General features: G+C 38.8%; 1 protein-coding gene across 6 annotated transcripts in view; it reads left to right on the top strand.

Annotated features, from left to right (window-relative positions):
* Positions 1-4,458: 4,458 nt before the first annotated feature.
* Positions 4,459-18,270, top strand: part of Eps-15 (Epidermal growth factor receptor pathway substrate clone 15) — a 61,242-nt gene continuing 47,430 nt past the window's right edge. For 5 of the 6 annotated variants that reach the window (XM_071660423.1, XM_071660426.1, XM_071660425.1 and 2 more), the window contains exons 1-3: positions 10,749-10,804; positions 14,163-14,297; positions 16,799-16,942. In XM_071660423.1, the coding sequence (XP_071516524.1) occupies positions 10,778-10,804; positions 14,163-14,297; positions 16,799-16,942 (306 nt within the window). In that variant the 5' untranslated portion in view covers positions 10,749-10,777. Of the gene's footprint in view, positions 4,873-10,748; positions 10,805-14,162; positions 14,298-16,798; positions 16,943-18,270 lie in introns of those variants that run through there. The other variant, XM_071660424.1, reaches the window with a different exon arrangement.

Below are 18,270 nucleotides of genomic sequence, written 5' to 3' on the forward strand. Positions count from 1 at the left end.
AGATAACTTAGATAATTAACTATAATTAACTTTAGTTACACCAACTCAAACTTAGGATCTGTTTCCTATTACACACACACACACACACACACACACACACAGACACACACACACATTTCATTAAAGGTAAATAGGGATTTCATTAAAGGTAGAATAGGGATTTCATTAAAGGTAAAATAGGGATTTCATTAAAGGTAAAATAGGGATTTCATTGAAGGTAAAATAGGGATTTAATTAAAGGTAAAATAGGGATTTAATTAAAGGTAAAATAGGGATTTCATTAAAGGTAAAATAGGGATTTCATTAAAGGTAAAATAGGGATTTCATTAAAGGTAAAATAGGGATTTCATTAAAGGTAAAATAGGGATTTCATTAAAGGTGAAATAGGGATTTCATTAAGGGTAAAATAGGGATTTAATTAAGGGTAAAATAGGGATTTAATTAAGGGTAAAATAGGGATTTCATTAAAGGTAAAATAGGGATTTTATTAAGGATGAAATAGGGATTTCATTAAAGGTAAAATAAGGATTTCATTAAAGGTAAAATAGGGATTTCATTAAAGGTAAAATAGGGATTTCATTAAAGGTGAAATAGGGATTTCATTAAAGGTAAAATAGGGATTTCATTAAGGGTAAAATAGGGATTTAATTAAGGGTAAAATAGGGATTTCATTAAGGGTAAAAATAGGGATTTCATTAAAGGTAAAATAGTTATTTCATTAAAGGTAAAATAGGGATTTCATTAAAGGTAAAATAGGGATTTCATTAAGGGTAAAATAGGGATTTAATTAAGGGTAAAATAGGGATTTCATTAAGGGTAGAATAGGGATTTAATTAAGGGTAAAATAGGGATTTCATTAAAGGTAAAATAAGGATTTCATTAAGGGTAAAGTCAGTCCACATCCTTGAGCTTACACGAACGTCAACAGATCCGCGGTGAATCCAGAAGAATGTAAACAAAACCCCGGGGAATTTGACGCCGGCTGATCGAGAATTTGCGAGAGCACAGACGATAATGATAATGATGATATGTCTCATTATGGCTGCTAGATTGATGGCTGCTAGATTGATGGCTCGTAGATTGATGGCTGCTAGATTGATGGCTGCTAGATTGATGGCTCCTAGATTGATGGCTGCTAGATTGATGGCTGCTAGATTGATGACTGCTAGATTGATGGCTGCTAGATTGATGGCTCCTAGATTGATGGCTCCTAGATTGATGGCTGCTAGATTGATGGCTGCTAGATTGATGGCTCCTAGATTGATGGCTGCTAGATTGATGACTGCTAGATTGATGGCTCCTAGATTGATGGCTCCTAGATTGATGGCTCCTAGATTGATGGCTGCTAGATTGATGGCTCCTAGATTGATGGTTCCTAGATTGATGACTGCTAGATTGATGGCTGCTAGATTGATGGCTCCTAGATTGATGGCTGCTAGATTGATGGCTCCTAGATTGATGGCTGCTAGACTGATGGCTCCTAGATTGATGGCTCCTAGATTGATGGCTGCTAGATTGATGGCTCCTAGATTGATGGCTGCTAGATTGATGGCTCCTAGATTGATGGCTCCTAGATTGATGGCTGCTAGATTGATGGCTGCTAGATTGATGGCTGCTAGATTGATGGCTGCTAGATTGATGGCTCCTAGATTGATGGCTGCTAGATTGATGGCTGCTAGATTGATGACTGCTAGATTGATGGCTGCTAGATTGATGACTGCTAGATTGATGGCTGCTAGATTGATGGCTGCTAGATTGATGGCTCCTAGATTGATGGCTGCTAGATTGATGGCTGCTAGATTGATGACTGCTAGATTGATGGCTCCTAGATTGATGGCTGCTAGATTGATGGCTCCTAGATTGATGGCTGCTAGATTGATGGCTGCTAGATTGATGGCTGCTAGATTGATGACTGCTAGATTGATGGCTGCTAGATTGATGGCTGCTAGATTGATGACTGCTAGATTGATGGCTGCCTAGATTGATGGCTGCTAGATTGATGGCTCCTAGATTGATGGCTGCTAGATTGATGGCTGCTAGATTGATGGCTGCTAGATTGATGACTGCTAGATTGATGGCTGCTAGATTGATGACTGCTAGATTGATGACTGCTAGATTGATGGCTCCTAGATTGATGGCTGCTAGATTGATGGCTGCTAGATTGATGGCTGCTAGATTGATGGCTTCTAGATTGATGGCTCCTAGATTGATGGCTCCTAGATTGATGGCTGCTAGATTGATGGCTGCTAGATTGATGGCTCCTAGATTGATGGCTCCTAGATTGATGGCTGCTAGATTGATGGCTGCTAGATTGATGGCTCCTAGATTGATGGCTCCTAGATTGATGGCTTTTAGATTGATGGCTCCTAGATTGATGGCTTCTAGATTGATGGCTCCTAGATTGATGGCTCCTAGATTGATGGCTGCTAGATTGATGGCTGCTAGATTGATGGCTGCTAGATTGATGGCTTTTAGATTGATGGCTCCTAGATTGATGGCTGCTAGATTGATGACTGCTAGATTGATGGCTCCTAGATTGATGGCTGCTAGATTGATGGCTGCTAGATTGATGGCTGCTAGATTGATGGCTCCTAGATTGATGGCTCCTAGATTGATGGCTGCTAGATTGATGACTGCTAGATTGATGGCTCCTAGATTGATGGCTCCTAGATTGATGCTGTTAGATACATTTGGAAATGTTCCAAGCTTGTGTAGTTACATTTGGAAATGTTCCAAGCTTGTGTAGTTACATTTGGAAATGTTCCAAGCTTGTGTAGTTACATTTGGAAATGTTCCAAGCTTGTGTAGTTACATTTGGAAATGTTCCAAGCTTGTGTAGTTACATTTGGAAATGTTCCAAGCTTGTGTAGTCACAATTGGAAATAAATACCGTGTATATTAGACATAGACTCATATCCTTCAAAGAACCCAAGGAAGGTGAGTGGAAGGTGAGCAAGAATATTGTGGTCTCAGGGTCCTACAGTCTTTAATAAACCACTAATGACAGGAAGCTGTACTAAAGTGTATGACATTGCTTACATAAGAGAGATTCGTTCTCTCTGTTTCAGCTACGACCTGGAATGTGAGGTTGTTAGTGGAAAGATAAAGGTGTATTGAGGAAAATATAAGCACAACTCAGCCACAATCAGCAAGAAGCCAATTTTCACATCAGTGCCTTTGACACCATCGACTGTAGAATTGGACTGGGAAAAGGCTTTTGTATTAAGTTGTCAATACCAGTGTCGGTGTACTGACTGACGTTGAGCATTGTTGAAGGAAATGATGCTAAATACGTCAAATGGTTGTAAGGTTGCAAGAGACATATCCAGAGGACCTGGAGGGCTGCTTCCGTGATGAATTTCTTCATTCTATTCAGTGCACAAAGGGCAAGTCACATGTGATGACAAGACTCTTTAAATGCACTTTGTGAACTATACATTTCACAACTGGATGTGCTTTTGCCCAAGATATGAGTTGCTTTGAATATGTATGTGACTATTATGGTGCCAAATGCTGGAGGGGATCGAGCTATTAAAATATCTAGAAACATACATTCCAAATGAGCGTTACTGTATGTTAACCCAGCATGCTATCGACTCCGTGATCAGCATATGTAAGATTTGTGTATAGTGTTATAATTCCATGCTTTAAGTGTGAGGAATTAATGGTTTTGATATAGTTTCTGGGGCCTCAAGGTAGCTTAACTCTCACAGGGGTGCCACACGTGAACACAGGTATAAGTATCATGTGTTAAGTTGAATTCTGATATTTTGTATCACTGGCTTTCATACGTTTTATCTGCGTCTCTAGAGGATGGCCCTTTGATCATACCGCTGGCATATCTGTCCAATCGAGGAAGATCTGTTAGGGAAATGTTACTCTCCCAGACTAGTGTGGTGCCAGTCTATCACGAAAGTGATATATAGAACTCTTAGAACCTCAGCGATCAGATAGCATCACAATAATCACCTGCTCTGCGTCTGACATCTCCTCTCATGACATTTTGTTTTGATAGTTTCGGCAAAGAAGAGATGATAAGTTCCACCGAAATTTGAAAGATTCCAAAAGGTGGTGTTAATAGTCACAAAAAACACCATAAAAGATAGTATACATATTAATACAATGATCAAAATCAAAGTACATGATTATCAGTATAAGATCGCTTTACTATTAAGCACATTTTACTTAATGTGTCACTTACGAGAAAGATTTAGTTTACCCTAACCGTTCTCTACACGTTCTCCTTTACAAGTTACGAGCTTATCCATAAGATGGCGTTAGTGGTGGCAATATTTGACGTCTTCATAAAACCTTTAGTAATCTAGGGTAGTTACCCTTCTTAAATACATTCTCCGCCGTTCAAATATGTGACGTCACATGTTTATGTCAGTTAACCCAGAGCACTGGTGGGTCAAGGATGTATATCCAGTGTGTGTGTCTTTGTGTTTATACAATGGTTTTAAACCCGTTTTTTTTAAGTGTTACACTGTGTAAGAACTGTTGACATACCAGTGGATATAAAAACAGTGGCTAATGACCCTAAAGTGTCTTCATCTTGGTGTATACAGAGACATTCAGAGAATGTAAACATTCAGTTGTTGATGCCATGAAGAAAACACACACAGACACACACAAGCGCTCGTCACAAGGGTCATCATGCCAAATGGAGGTCAAAGTATCATACTGAGGTCACAGTATCATACTGAAGTCAAAGTATTATACTGAGGTCAAAGTATTATACTGAGGTCAAAGTATCATACTGAGGTCAAAGTATCATACTGAGGTCAAAGTATTATACTGAGGTCAAAGTATCATACTGCCTTACATTTGGATAGAGAGGTCATAGTGAGGATGATGCATGACCAAGACAAGGTAAGCAACACAAGTGTTGGTTGAAATCATAAGTAGGTTTCATCTTCCAAATCCATATTATGCTTTACTTCTGGTGACATTATTTTAATAGACAATATGAGTGAATAGTTATATTATCTATCCGTGACGTAGAAGTTGTATATTTTTTCATATATGAGCTTAGAGAATATACTTTAATGACGTGATGGTGTATGGAGATATCTACTTTTTCATATACGTCTATTTAAAAGACACTCTAAATGAGCTTTGTATAATAATTTTGATGAAGAAATAGATGATTTTATATGATATAGATCGTATATCATCAGAAAAGACGTCAACGTGTTTGGACCTGAGTGTTAACACGCCTTGGATTCCAACCCAAGTTTTCATCTCAACTTTTTTTGGACACGTTTGTATTTACATAGGTTGGTGACGTCACCGTTGTGACGTCACTGTTCCATGATTGGGTTCGGTCTGATGATGTTGACTTCAAAATGTTTTTTTTGTGACGTCAGTACAGAAATGGTAGGAAGATTTTGGATCATATATTTCTGGATATGGCTTTACTATATAGTAACCTGTTGGCTCTGAGTGAACCTACAGTATGTCTTCTACTGTACCTCCAGGTTGTCTTCTACTGTACCTCCAGGTTGTCTTCTGCTGTACCCCTGTAATAGGTTTAGGCGCCTCCAAAGGGGATTTAGATTAAACCTTCAATTTCCCTCGTTATTTTTGGATGCCTCCTCGCCACTCTTTGGCCTTTGGAATCCCCAAACGAACATTAAAGTTAACCTCCCATTTGTCTCTTTGCCTTTGGATGCTTCTATGTCCCTGTAATATCCTTTGGCGCCGCCAAATGGACTTTGAAATAAACCTTCACTCTCTCTCTCTTTCCCTTTGGATGCCGCTATGCCCCATTAATGGCCTTTGGCGCCTCCAAAAGGCCATTTGAATTAAAACCTCCAATTTCCCTCTTTATTTTTCGGATGCCTTCAAGTTTACTCTATTGGCGCCACTTTACTGGGTCATGGTCAGGTGTGTGTGTGTGTGTGTGTGTGTGTGTGTGTGTGTGACGGGAGGATGGGTGACGTCAGTGGAATAATACATGTCAAGTCTTGTCACTCGCAATACAATGTTACAGACCAGGAGTTCATACTTAGGAGGGTCCGTAACAGGGTCCGTAACACAAGCCTCACTGAAGGGGGGGCACTCCGTAACACAAGAAGGTGTTATACTGTAGGATTCCGTCACACAGGCATGCGTTACACACAACAGCCCGTCACATAGGCTTGCGTTACACACAACAGCCCGTCACACAGGCTTGCGTTACATACAACAGCCCGTCACACAGGCTTGCGTTACATACAACAGCCCGTCACACAGGCTTGCGTTACACACAACAGCCCGTCACACAGGCTTGCGTTACATACAACAGCCCGTCACACAGGCTTGCGTTACATACAACAGCCCGTCACACAGGCTTGCGTTACACACAACAGCCCATCACACAGGCTTGCGTTACACACAACAGTCCGTCACACAGGCTTGCGTTACACACAACAGTCCGTCACACGGGCTTGCGTTACACACAACAGCCCGTCACACAGGCTTGCGTTACACACAACAGTCCGTCACACGGGCTTGCGTTACACACAACAGCCCGTCACACAGGCTTGCGTTACACACAACAGCCCGTCACACAGGCTTGCGTTACACACAAGCTGTCACGACATACAACAATGGAGGAATTTATACCCCACATTAATACACTATGTGATATATATATATATATATATATATATATATATATATATATATATATATATATATTCCTATGAGTCCACGGGGGAAAATGAAACACGAGAAGTTCCCAAGTGCACTTTCGTGTAATAATCACATCATCAGGGGAGACACAAGAGAGAAATATAACAGTTAGATAGATAGATAGATAGATAGATAGATAGATAGATAGATAGATTGGCTGGACGGAACCATTTAATACTTTAAAACCAATTTCCTTTTTTTTTGATATTGTTACATAAAAGTAATTAAGATATATTTCATAACCATTGGCGAGTTTTTAAAGAGTGCCAAACGAACCTAGCCTAGCCTAGCCTACCCAACGAACCTAGCCTAGCCTAGCCTACCCAACGAACCTAGCCTAGCCTAGCCTACCCAATGAACCTAGGGTGTCCTAGCCTAGCCTACCCTACCCAACGAACCTAGCCTAGCCTAGCCTAGCCAACGAACCTAGCCTAACTAACCTAACCAACGAACCTAGGCTATCCTAGCCTATTTACTCAACGAACCAAGCCTAGCCTAGCCTACCCAACGAACCTAGCCTAGCCTACCCAACGAACCTAGGTTATCCTAGCCTATTTATTCGACGAACCAAGCCTAGCCTAGATTAATGTACCCAACGAACCTAGCCTAGCCTACCCAACGAACCTATCCTAGCGTACCCAAGGAGCCTAAACTAACCTACCCAAAGAGCCTACCCTAGCGTACTCAACGAACCTAGCCTAGCCTAACCTAAGAGCCTACCCTAGCGTACCCAACGAACCTAGCCTAACCTAACCTACCCAAAGAGCCTACCCTAGCGTACTCAACGAACCTAGCCTAGCCTACCCAAAGAGCCTACCCTAGCGTACCCAACGAACCTAGCCTAGCCTAACCTACCCAAAGAGCCTACCCTAGCGTACTCAACGAACCTAGCCTAGCCTAACCTACCCAAAGAGCCTACCCTAGCGTACCCAACGAACCTAGCCTAGCCTAACCTACCCAAAGAGCCTACCCTAGTGTACTCAACGAACCTATCCTAGCCTAACCTACCCAAAGAGCCTACCCTAGCGTACCCAACGAACCTAGCTTAGCCTAACCTACCCAAAGAGCCTACCCTAGTGTACTCAACGAACCTAGCCTAGCCTAACCTAACCTACCCAAAGAGCCTACCCTAGCGTACCCAAGGAACCTAGCCTAGCCTAACCTAACCTAACCTACCCAAAGAGCCTACCCTAGCGTACCCAAGGAACCTAGCCTAGCTTCGCCTACCCAAGGAACCTAGCCTACCCGAGCCTAACCTAGCCATACGTAACTAACCGTCACACAAGATTATCATCTCAGAAGATAACCAAGATAACATTTATCTACTCCACGATTGTATCATAAACCATTGGTCTGTGTGAGGGACCTGGTTCTCTGGCCATGACCTTTGTAAGTTGGTGCCAAGCTATATATATATATATATATATATATATATATATATATATATATATATATATATATATATATATATATATTCCTATGAGTCCACGGGGAAATGAAACACGAAAAGTTCCCAAGTGCACTTTCGTGTAATAATCACATCATCAGGGGAGACACAAGAGAGAAATATAACAAGTCAGTTGATATACATCGAAGAGACGAAGCTAGGACGCCATTTGGTAAACATGCGATATATATATATATATATATATATATATATATATATATATATATATATATATATATATATATATATATATATATATACATTGTATCTCGTTAGAGGACCTAGAATTATTGGGGACCAAAGATGGGTTGGGCTGTGTCTCTCCCAAGCCATCCACAATGGAGTCTTGCAGGCTACCCGCATCCCCTCCTCCTTACTCCAATTTACCAGAAACAGTCATCAATTGCTGTGGTATATTCGCCTCTCGTGCCACCACCTCATCTACTAAAACCCTCAGTTTATATAGATATATATATTGGATGTGTAGAGAATGATGAAGCATGAGTTAAATGGTTTATTTAGGGGTGGAGTGGAGGTGGGTAAAGTTGCAACAGAAAATGGGTGGAGTGGAGGTGGGTAAAGTTGCAACAGAAAATGGGTGGAGTGGAGGTGGGTAAAGTTCCAACAGAAAATGTTGATTGGCTCACAAGATAATGGTGTTTACCCTTTAACCTCTTATCATACATGTGTGTTTTGAATATATTGCTTAATCTATTAATCAGGTTCTTAGTTCAGTGTGATCATGACCCAGTGAGGGCCATTGTTGCAATGGCCATGTGGGACATTTTGGATTATATTTCATAGGATTAATGAAGATGTTTTGGGGGTTGGTGGTGGTTAAGGGGGCGCTGCTGGGGTATATATATTGTATAGTTAAGGGGAATATAGCGAGCTTTGGACGAGGCCTTTTGTGTTCATCTGTGTCCCCACACGGAGAGAGAGAGAGAGAGAGAGAGAGAGAGAGAGAGAGAGAGAGAGAGAGAGAGAGAGAGAGAGAGACTGACTCTCTCTCTCTCTCTCTCACTGATATGAAACGTAATCTGTGTCTCCCACGGTCGTTGCATAACGGAACGAGAGAGAGAGAGAGAGAGAGAGAGAGAGAGAGAGAGAGAGAGAGAGAGAGAGAGAGAGAGAGAGAGAGAGGCTGTCAATTCTCATCAAGTCTGGTTATCTTCACTGAGAGAGAGAGAGAGAGAGAGAGAGAGAGAGAGAGAGAGAGAGAGAGAGAGAGAGAGAGAGAGAGAGAGATGCAGCCAATTATATTCTAGATTATTTACATTGTTCTGGTGAAGTTAGTAAGTTGCAAATCTATTTGATGGTGTTTTGAATGTATCGCTTTCGAAAAAGAAGAAAAAAAATACATCTGGCCCCCATTCATCTGTCCATTTTGAAGTCGCCATAGAAAATTCCGTGGAATTCTATCATCAAATAGAATCCATATTTTGTTGTTGTTGATATGTCTATTTTATAAATCATATTATTTGACTTATAATTATTCAGTTTTAATCTATGACAGAATGCGTTTGAGTCGTGGGCACTCCCGCCCTTACAGTATTCATAAAGATAAATTGATATAAATGATTGTATAGTGATTTGCATGATTACATTGCGAGAATATTAATCAGTTGATAACAAATTAGTTTCATTCATCACTCCACAAGTTTGTAGTCATTCACAATCTGATAAATAGGAGTAAATTAATCTTATTTGAAATCGTGGTTTACCCCAGTCTTATCACACCACAATTATGCCATTGAAACGGTTAGATATCGAACTTCATTGAACTAATGAGTCCTTTTTATTTTAATTACACTTTTAATTAAGGTGTAGTAAATAGTAGCACACTTGTGTGGCCATTATGATCAAGTTGTAACCTTTGAACTTACACGCAACCATGTTAGGTTTTTTTTTTCATAGCTCACATCAAACGACTTTGTGAATTTCCTGTTACACGTAGGTTGTTTTTGATGAAGTATACTACTAAAGGTTATTTATCATCTTAATATTAATTCTTTAGATTGATAAGATTTCGAATATATGATAAATGAAAGGTGATGAAAAGTAAGAAGGGCGGGTCTCAGGGCTATCCTTACATTATGCCGGCTTCTTGGGCTATCTCTTCTGATCCTGGCTCTCATTTTAATGAATATATGATAAGATAAAGATAATGGGATGATTCGGTGGCATATATAGAAAGTGAAAGCGAGAGAGAGTGAAAGATCCCAGCTGGTCTCTTAGACCACCTCCATCATGCCGGCTTCCGTGACTTTCTTTGGAAATAACGATTTTTATCGTGCCCCGGGATTAATGGGGTGATTATCATGTGGCTGAGGGAGATAATCAATTAAGATGACACCTCATGTAACCCATATATCGCGGAGGAGAGGCCAAAAAGGGTCCTGGTCTCCTATCGATCCCCTTCCATTGATTGAATGAATGGGGGACCCTCGGGCGCACACCTTTACCAATTTACCCAACAACATTATCCATTTATCAAAATAACTCCCAATTCCCGCATCACTTTCACGATAAGTTATAATCCAAAGTTGTAATTATTATAAATAATGGCGTTTTGGTTATAAATAACCTTAATCCTTAAAGTATCTTTGTTTGAGAAGATGTGTGGCTGGGATTACCTAGTGTTATGGCAAGATGGCTTCCCTTCCATCTCCCACCCAGGTACCAATTTTCCTCTGTGATTTCCTCCCAGCGAGCATTTACGACTCGTGAGGCCGCATGGATTTAAAGCACGGTATAATCTAGGATATGAGTACAAGAGACGGGTTGATTCAAGCTCCAGGAAGGTAGAAATGAGAGGTAGAAGACAGACCCGCCTCCCTGTTTGGGTCGATTGACGTAAAGTGTACAGCGAAATGTTCATGTTTTGGCCATTATCCCTGCCACTTATGGCCACAGGATGGTTCTCATCGTAGTTTCTCGCCAATTAAGTGATATCTAAGCTGGGAATCACCCATCTCCTGGTTCTCATAAGGGTTAGTCAGTCTTAAGGTACGTTCCGTCCGCCGATGATGACTGACATTTCTACGTTATGGTGTGGAGTAGACTGCCACTGCAAGGGATTTATCTACTTAGATCAATGGTAGACGCGATGGTTGAGTTACCAGTAGATAATGGTCGTGAATGGTGTCGCCCCGAGGTTATGTGTGGAGGGACCCCAGGGGTCGTGTAGCCGTGGTCGTCGTGTTGTGACAGATGCACTCGCCACTTGGCCTCACAATTGTCATTTAAGTCCTCGGACGTGATTATGGCGGAGAAAATCACATATTTCTCTGAGTTGTGAGTGATTTTGGGGATGTTTGAGTGTATACCATAGGAGTGGAGATAGAGAGGTGGGGAGGGTTAGGGCTGTGGTACTCCCAGGGGGGACTTTTTATGTTACATTTTACGTAATGTTATTTTTTGGGTTTCTTAATGGAGAATTATTATCATATATATCAGGATATTAAAGTAATTATATACTTAATGTACAGTTTTAGTGATGTAGTTAATGGAAGACTTCGGGTCGTACTGTTTCGAGATGATCCCCATGAAAGATTCGTGCATATTTAAGAATGAGGTTGATGCAATGTTGTCGAAAGTTTGTGTTTACTGACCTGATGTTGGAAAAGGTGTTGGGTCATTGAAAGATCTGGCTGAAGTCTTTTGCGATGAGCAGTCTTGCAACCATATCGATAGATTTTCATATAAAATGGTTGGATTTATTGTCGAGCATAGATTAAGAGCATTGGAGGGTGAGCTTATTGATTTTTATTATAAAAAAGTTAAGAGTGGGAGAGTTATAAAGGTCAGGGAAAATGTTGGGTAGATATACATACAAGTAGAAATCAGTAGATCCTCCTATACATTGCATGAATTTTTGTTTATTTGTAAGCAATTACTGTTCTTCCTTTTACGTTTAGTGTTTTGGTTTTGTTTGGGGTCATGTGGAGAGACATGTTCTAGAATCTTTTCCATGTGGTGGGAGGCTACAAGTGACATCATTGTTGAAGTTTTGCTGATTTCTGGATTTTTTTCACATATGATAATCATGAATCCCTTGTTTTCCCAGGCTTTTGTGGCCATCACCATTATCACCTCAATTTTTGATTTAGGATTATGTGGTGCCGTTGAGTCTCATCAGTGCCTTCTTTATCACTTTTAGGAACGAGTGTTGGAAAATCCATTGATATACTTTTTTTTTTTCCATTTTCGTAGGTTGCATGTGTGGTGCCCCTAAAGTGAACGGTAAATTTACCATTTTGAGTATGTTTTGTAAAATGTTGGAAACCCCAAAATTCTAAGGGTAGATGAATAGATGTCGGACCTTTATTCGCCATTTAGAATTTGTTTTTACATAGCATTATAGATTCACTTCTTTTAATGTTGATTACATTTTACGTAGAGACATGGGTAATTTATGTATCAAAATTAGCTTTGGATATGGAGTAACTATTGCAGTATGGAAGCAAAAATGATAAGGATTACTTATATAGCATATGTAAACATATGCGGAAAAATTGGAAAAATATATTTTAGCTTCACTTTGTTACTAGTTTTGATGTACAGCATTTTTGTTCTGCAATCCTAGTATAGTGGTTAGAGAATATGATAACAGTCGCGGGGCATGAATGTGAGCATTATATTTTATTTTGTGATATAATAAGGTGATAATAGTAAGGGGTGGGAACAGCTATTGAGAAAAATGTGGGGCTGACTACTGCTAAAGTAGGCAGTATGTTTAGATAAAATTAACAGAACTTTGAAAAACCGGCCTATCTTCAATTAGAAGCTAAGATGATTGTAGAAATATAGCGATTTAAGATTTGTCAGGTGATGGTGATTGCATAGCTGCTCATTGTGTCATCTGTTTGTTGACATGCATCACCATGTGTGCGATACTCAGTCATGGGTGTGACTAGCCTATTTTGTCAAGAATCCTTAAGGTTAAGATAAATCTTGACTGATAGGGTGTTCTGGTGAGGTTTTCGTAGGATAGATAAGGTATCATCAATTGATTTTTTCAGTTAAACAAAAAAAAAACAAAAACATACCATATCAGAAAACCGTAACACAGCTTTAACAGTCTCAAAAAGTGACTGCTGCCGTTGAAATAGAGATCGTGTAACTGTAATGAATGCTTTCAGAGAATTTTGTTGATATTAACAAATATAACTGTATTGCATCCCAAAGCTAAAGAATTGCCAACTACTGGATTTGGTATAATTGTTCAGGAATGTTGTGACAAAAGGACACGAGACTAATCATGAACTAAGCTCTGCCATTGGTTGCTATACTTTTTTCGGTTAGTTCAAAAAAGTATTGAATGCACCTTAATTCTAGATAAAAGTTTAGCTTGTGTTTGGTTTGCACAGTATACAGATGACCTGGTAAGTCTTTTATGGACGCACCTTTAGTGATTTACAAATATGATATTGACGCTGATGTTATGAACTAAGAGTAGAGTAGTACTGTAGTTATTAGAGGAATTTGAAGAATAGGGAAATGTATGGTTAGATACTTTAGAAAAATAGGTACCCAGATAAACAAGGAAACACACAGAGCATATCGTTGATGCTGAGATATACTTAGTTTTCAATGTTCTGGGACAAGGTTATTAGCTTCCTGTATTTTCATCTGCTCATTCCCACTGGGTGCTGCCGTAGTAATATAGGTATGTTTAGAGGAACCCATTTTTGATATTTTTCTTGTGAAAATCAAGGTGATATTATTCTTCTACCTTGTATTTTTATTAATTTGATTGAGAGAGATATTTTTTCATGATATAAGCATTCAGGAAGGAACAGTTTCTCTTGGACTTTCTAAAAAAGGTAGAATAAAAAAGATTTCAGAGTAACTGCTCAGAAAAGGTACCTTAGAATATGTTCACAAAAGCAAAAAGCAAAAATTTTTTATCTGAGAATAGTTGAAAAGAGATCCCCAAATGCACTCTTATTACTGTAGCCACATGCAGTAGATGAAATTAGATACAGTACTTTACTTTGATTTCAGTATTATGATGCAATTTAATCTCTTGTAGGTGGCGGGAGACCACGCGGGACTATTTGAGGCGTGGTACAAGAAAGTAGATCCTAGTGGTGGTGGTACCATTCAAGCTGGTCCTGCTGCTAGTTTTCTCAAGAAGTCTGGGTTAAATGACAATGTTCTTAGTCGGGTAAGTTGTACAGCACTGTACTGTACACAATGGCCTCACTGTTACATCCTTCAGTCATCGAATTTTAGAGGTTTCAGACAAATTTTGAAATCCCAAATGGCTTCCTTAATGACCTTTGGTCAGATTAGGCCAGATGGCTAGCATTTCGACCTGATTCCCCAGTTCTGGCCCAGCTTTGGTGTAATGCAGTGGTTTCTCCAGTATTGAGCCTTTTTTTTTTTTTGAACTTTTTTTTACTTAGTTTTTATTGAAAAAGATTTTTAGAATTACAGAAACTGTAAGAGCATTGTTGGTCCAGTGGAGAAGTTGAAATATGGTTTAAACCTGCAAGGCTGATTCAAAGTGATTGAAAAATTGGTAAGGGGGTGTCAACTTTTGAGTACCAGTTCTAAATGAGGTTAATACACTTCTCTGGAAACTAATTTAATGTATACACAAATACTGTTCATAAGAAGAGTTTGCTAAGTTGATAGTAATCACTCTGAATAGTATATAAAGTAGAATTATTGGAATAGTCTCATGAGAATGTTAATCCTTTGTTTGAAATATTGAATTTCCACCTTTTCCTCACATAATCTGAAGCATGTTTTAATACTTATGACTAGTAAGTTTAATTTGTGGACTAAAGATATATTTTTTCATGACATGTTCGTATTAGTGAAGAGGATTAATCCAGTTTAAATAAAAGAATGGAAACTAAATACAAACATGTAGATAACTTAGTGATAGCAATTGCATTTTAACATGTTTATTGCTGTGAAATGAAACATTAGCTCCAGCATGAATTGAAATTGGAATATAGATTGAACCAAGTTGTTGTGATGTCTTAAAGATGTGTAAATTTAGCTGCGCTCCTGTTTTTACCAAAGTTCGAAGAGTTATATCCCTAAGATTACAGTGTGGATTGGCTATTGATCTACAATAGGACCTTGAATCAGTAGGTGAGCTTGTAAGCCACCACAGAAGTAGTGTGAGGCAAGTGGCTTGAAAATAGTCAGTGTTTATATAGTTGAAATTGGAACAATTTGAAGATAGGATTAGATTGTTTACATATCCACACAAGTAAGCCGTCAAGATTGTGTTGTCCATCAGTTAGTACATAATTGACCTTGGCAAAAAAAAACTTTAGAATTGATATGATGATCAATAAGGATAGTACTATGTACCCTTTCCATGTGTGAGGTTGGTTTTACGACACTGTGAATGTTTGTAACAGAGAAGCCTCCTGTGAACTGTGTTAAAGATTTACCTTTGATCAATTGATATAAACATGTTATTGCTTTTATAGTATAGTATTTATATTGCATGTGAAGTAGACTTGTAAATAAGATATATAGTTTGTGATGATGTATCTGGGATGAAATATTGTAAAAAAGTTATCACAACTTTAGAATAGGCTTATTTTCCTCACATTTGGCCTTCCACAAAAAAATTCAATTGAATAACAAGAGTTTGGATTGTAAACTGATGTATTTATATGTGTCTACCTGGGTAGTGGCATTACTTTAGGAGATTCACTCACCTGTGTTAAAATGATTGTCAGTGTAATCGAGACCGGCAGGACTTGTAGTGAATACATTGTAAGCAGACAATTACTTAGATTCGTTCTAATTTAATTGGCTTGAGGTAATAATTATCTCTGGTTTAGGTACAAATGCTCTAGTGACTGATTCACTCGAATGTGAAATACACATATTATGGTTATATCTATCCACTTGCATACTCAAACCTGTTATCTATATTTTACATTGTTTTTTATTCCTGATTTTGTGTCTGCCTTGATGATGTGTAGTCAAGAACAAACAGATAAGAGTTTCATATACTCGCACTCACTTTCAAGCTGTACTGTAATGAAATCAGAGCCTGCCATCCACAACCAAGTACCATAGATTATTCCATGGTTTACCTTGACTTCATATGCCCATGTTCATCCTCCTCCCTTTCCCCTGTATAACGTAATTTATTCTGTTCAGTGTTTACCTTTGACTTCCGGAATGTTCAAGCCCTGTTACCTCAAAACCTCTTTCACTCCATCCCTCCACCTCATTCTTGGCCCTCACCTCACCTATTCCCCCTTCACGTGTGAAACGGAGAATTTTTTTTTTTTAGTCATTCGTTCTTTGCTTATCCTCTCCATGCATCTGAATCATTTCAGTACAACCTGGTCCATTTTCTCATTTAGAATGTGTTTGCCACCACCCCTTTCTTCTATACTATCAACTGACTTCACACTACATACCTGAAGGCATTTTAGTTCCAACACACCCACCTCTTCCTTTTGGGCTCAAGCCCAAAATTCAGTTCCATACTGTACTGTTGGGACTACTTTGCTTGCCTTTAGGCATTCTCATCTTTGTGTGTGCATGAAATGAAAAAGTATGTTAATAGAGATTTATGTTTTTGTGCCTCTTTTACTCTGCACAGGGTTATTAATGAAATTTAGTATGCTCTTTGATGATTCAGTTTTGAGGCATATCTTTTGACATATTTTTCTTCTGCAGATATGGGACCTGAGTGACCCTGGGGGTAAAGGCTACCTTGATAAGGCAGGTCTTTTTGTAGCGTTAAAGATGGTGGCATTGGTACAAAATGGCAAAGAACCCAACATGGCTAATATCAACACACCAACAGGGCCTCCCAATATGGTAATAAACATATGAAGTGTGTTATGCTGTTACAGGAAAAAAAAGAAGTGATGAATATGTGTTGAGTAGTAATTTGACTTAATTTTGTATGTAAACTCATTAGACATTAGGATTTGCAGCTAGAGTAGAACATGTTCTTGGTTTTGTATAGCTCTGTTTCCTGTTAGTTCGAAGGTATTGTTAAGCTTTCTTGATTATTTATTGTAGATTTAATCATCCTAGTCTGTTAAGACTGGTGATTTGATGTGATTCTTCATTTTTTTAGGCATGTTGGCAATTTTCACAAAACCTTTTTTCAGTATTTGTAACTTTTATGGTATTCTCAGCAGTAGAGCAGTTTCTAGTATTAGAATACCATCATTACTTATGAGAAATTTGATTTTCATTTTGGTATCCTCACAGACATATGTAAATTATCTTAACATACATCTAACTTTTGGACATCACTTACCATGTACTCCAACTTATATTACCCTTCTGATGTTTATGATTCTGCAGAACAATTGTTACGGGTTTGACTCAAGTGAAAATTCACAGACATGGTCATATGGTTGTGTTAACTGTTGGTAAGTAAACTACCAAACCATAATCAGACTAGTAGTCAGAAGGTGAAAGTCACTAATAATGTTGTCACATTTATCGCACTTGTGTGCTTTGGGTGGCACCATATGGGAGATCCTGCCATTTGATACCTTTGATATCTCCATTGACAGTGAGTGGGATTACTTCCTTCTTTTGATGCACAGAAATCTCACTTGGCAATGTCAAGCATCACATTAAACAGGTGCAGAGCTGTTCATAGGCACCTTTTTTTTCTGGTTTCTTTGCCAACGACTTGAAGTGTATAGTGCTTTTATATAGATGACACTTTTGTTAGAGGGCACATTTAGGAAATGTCTTTTTAGATTCATGTGATATATTGCAATAGGCTTGATAATTCCTCTTAGTCAAATGCTTTTTGACTGAATGCAAGTAAAACTTGTTGGCTCTGTTGATAAAACGGGAGGTTGGTGTCAATATTTTTCCTTGACTCCGGTTGGTTTTTGGATTTTCATGGTTATCTAGTGATGCTGGTCTCTGTCAAGGTGACATTTTCTGCTCTTCCTTTGGCACTTGATATACTGAAAGAAATTAAAGGAAAAAAAAACACCAAACCATAATGCCATGTGATATATTGTGAGAGTCATTATTTGCTGACAGTCTGAACATGAAATTGATGAATACGAAAAGTAAAAGTATACCATGTTGTGGATGATATAAGGTGGTATGTACAATTCCAGTCCCCTTCCAAAATAGGAATCGGCACATATCTAGCCAGCACAGCTAAA

Source organism: Panulirus ornatus, chromosome 71 (assembly GCF_036320965.1).
Source record: "Panulirus ornatus isolate Po-2019 chromosome 71, ASM3632096v1, whole genome shotgun sequence".
In the NCBI taxonomy this organism is placed as follows: Eukaryota; Metazoa; Arthropoda; class Malacostraca; order Decapoda; family Palinuridae; genus Panulirus; species Panulirus ornatus.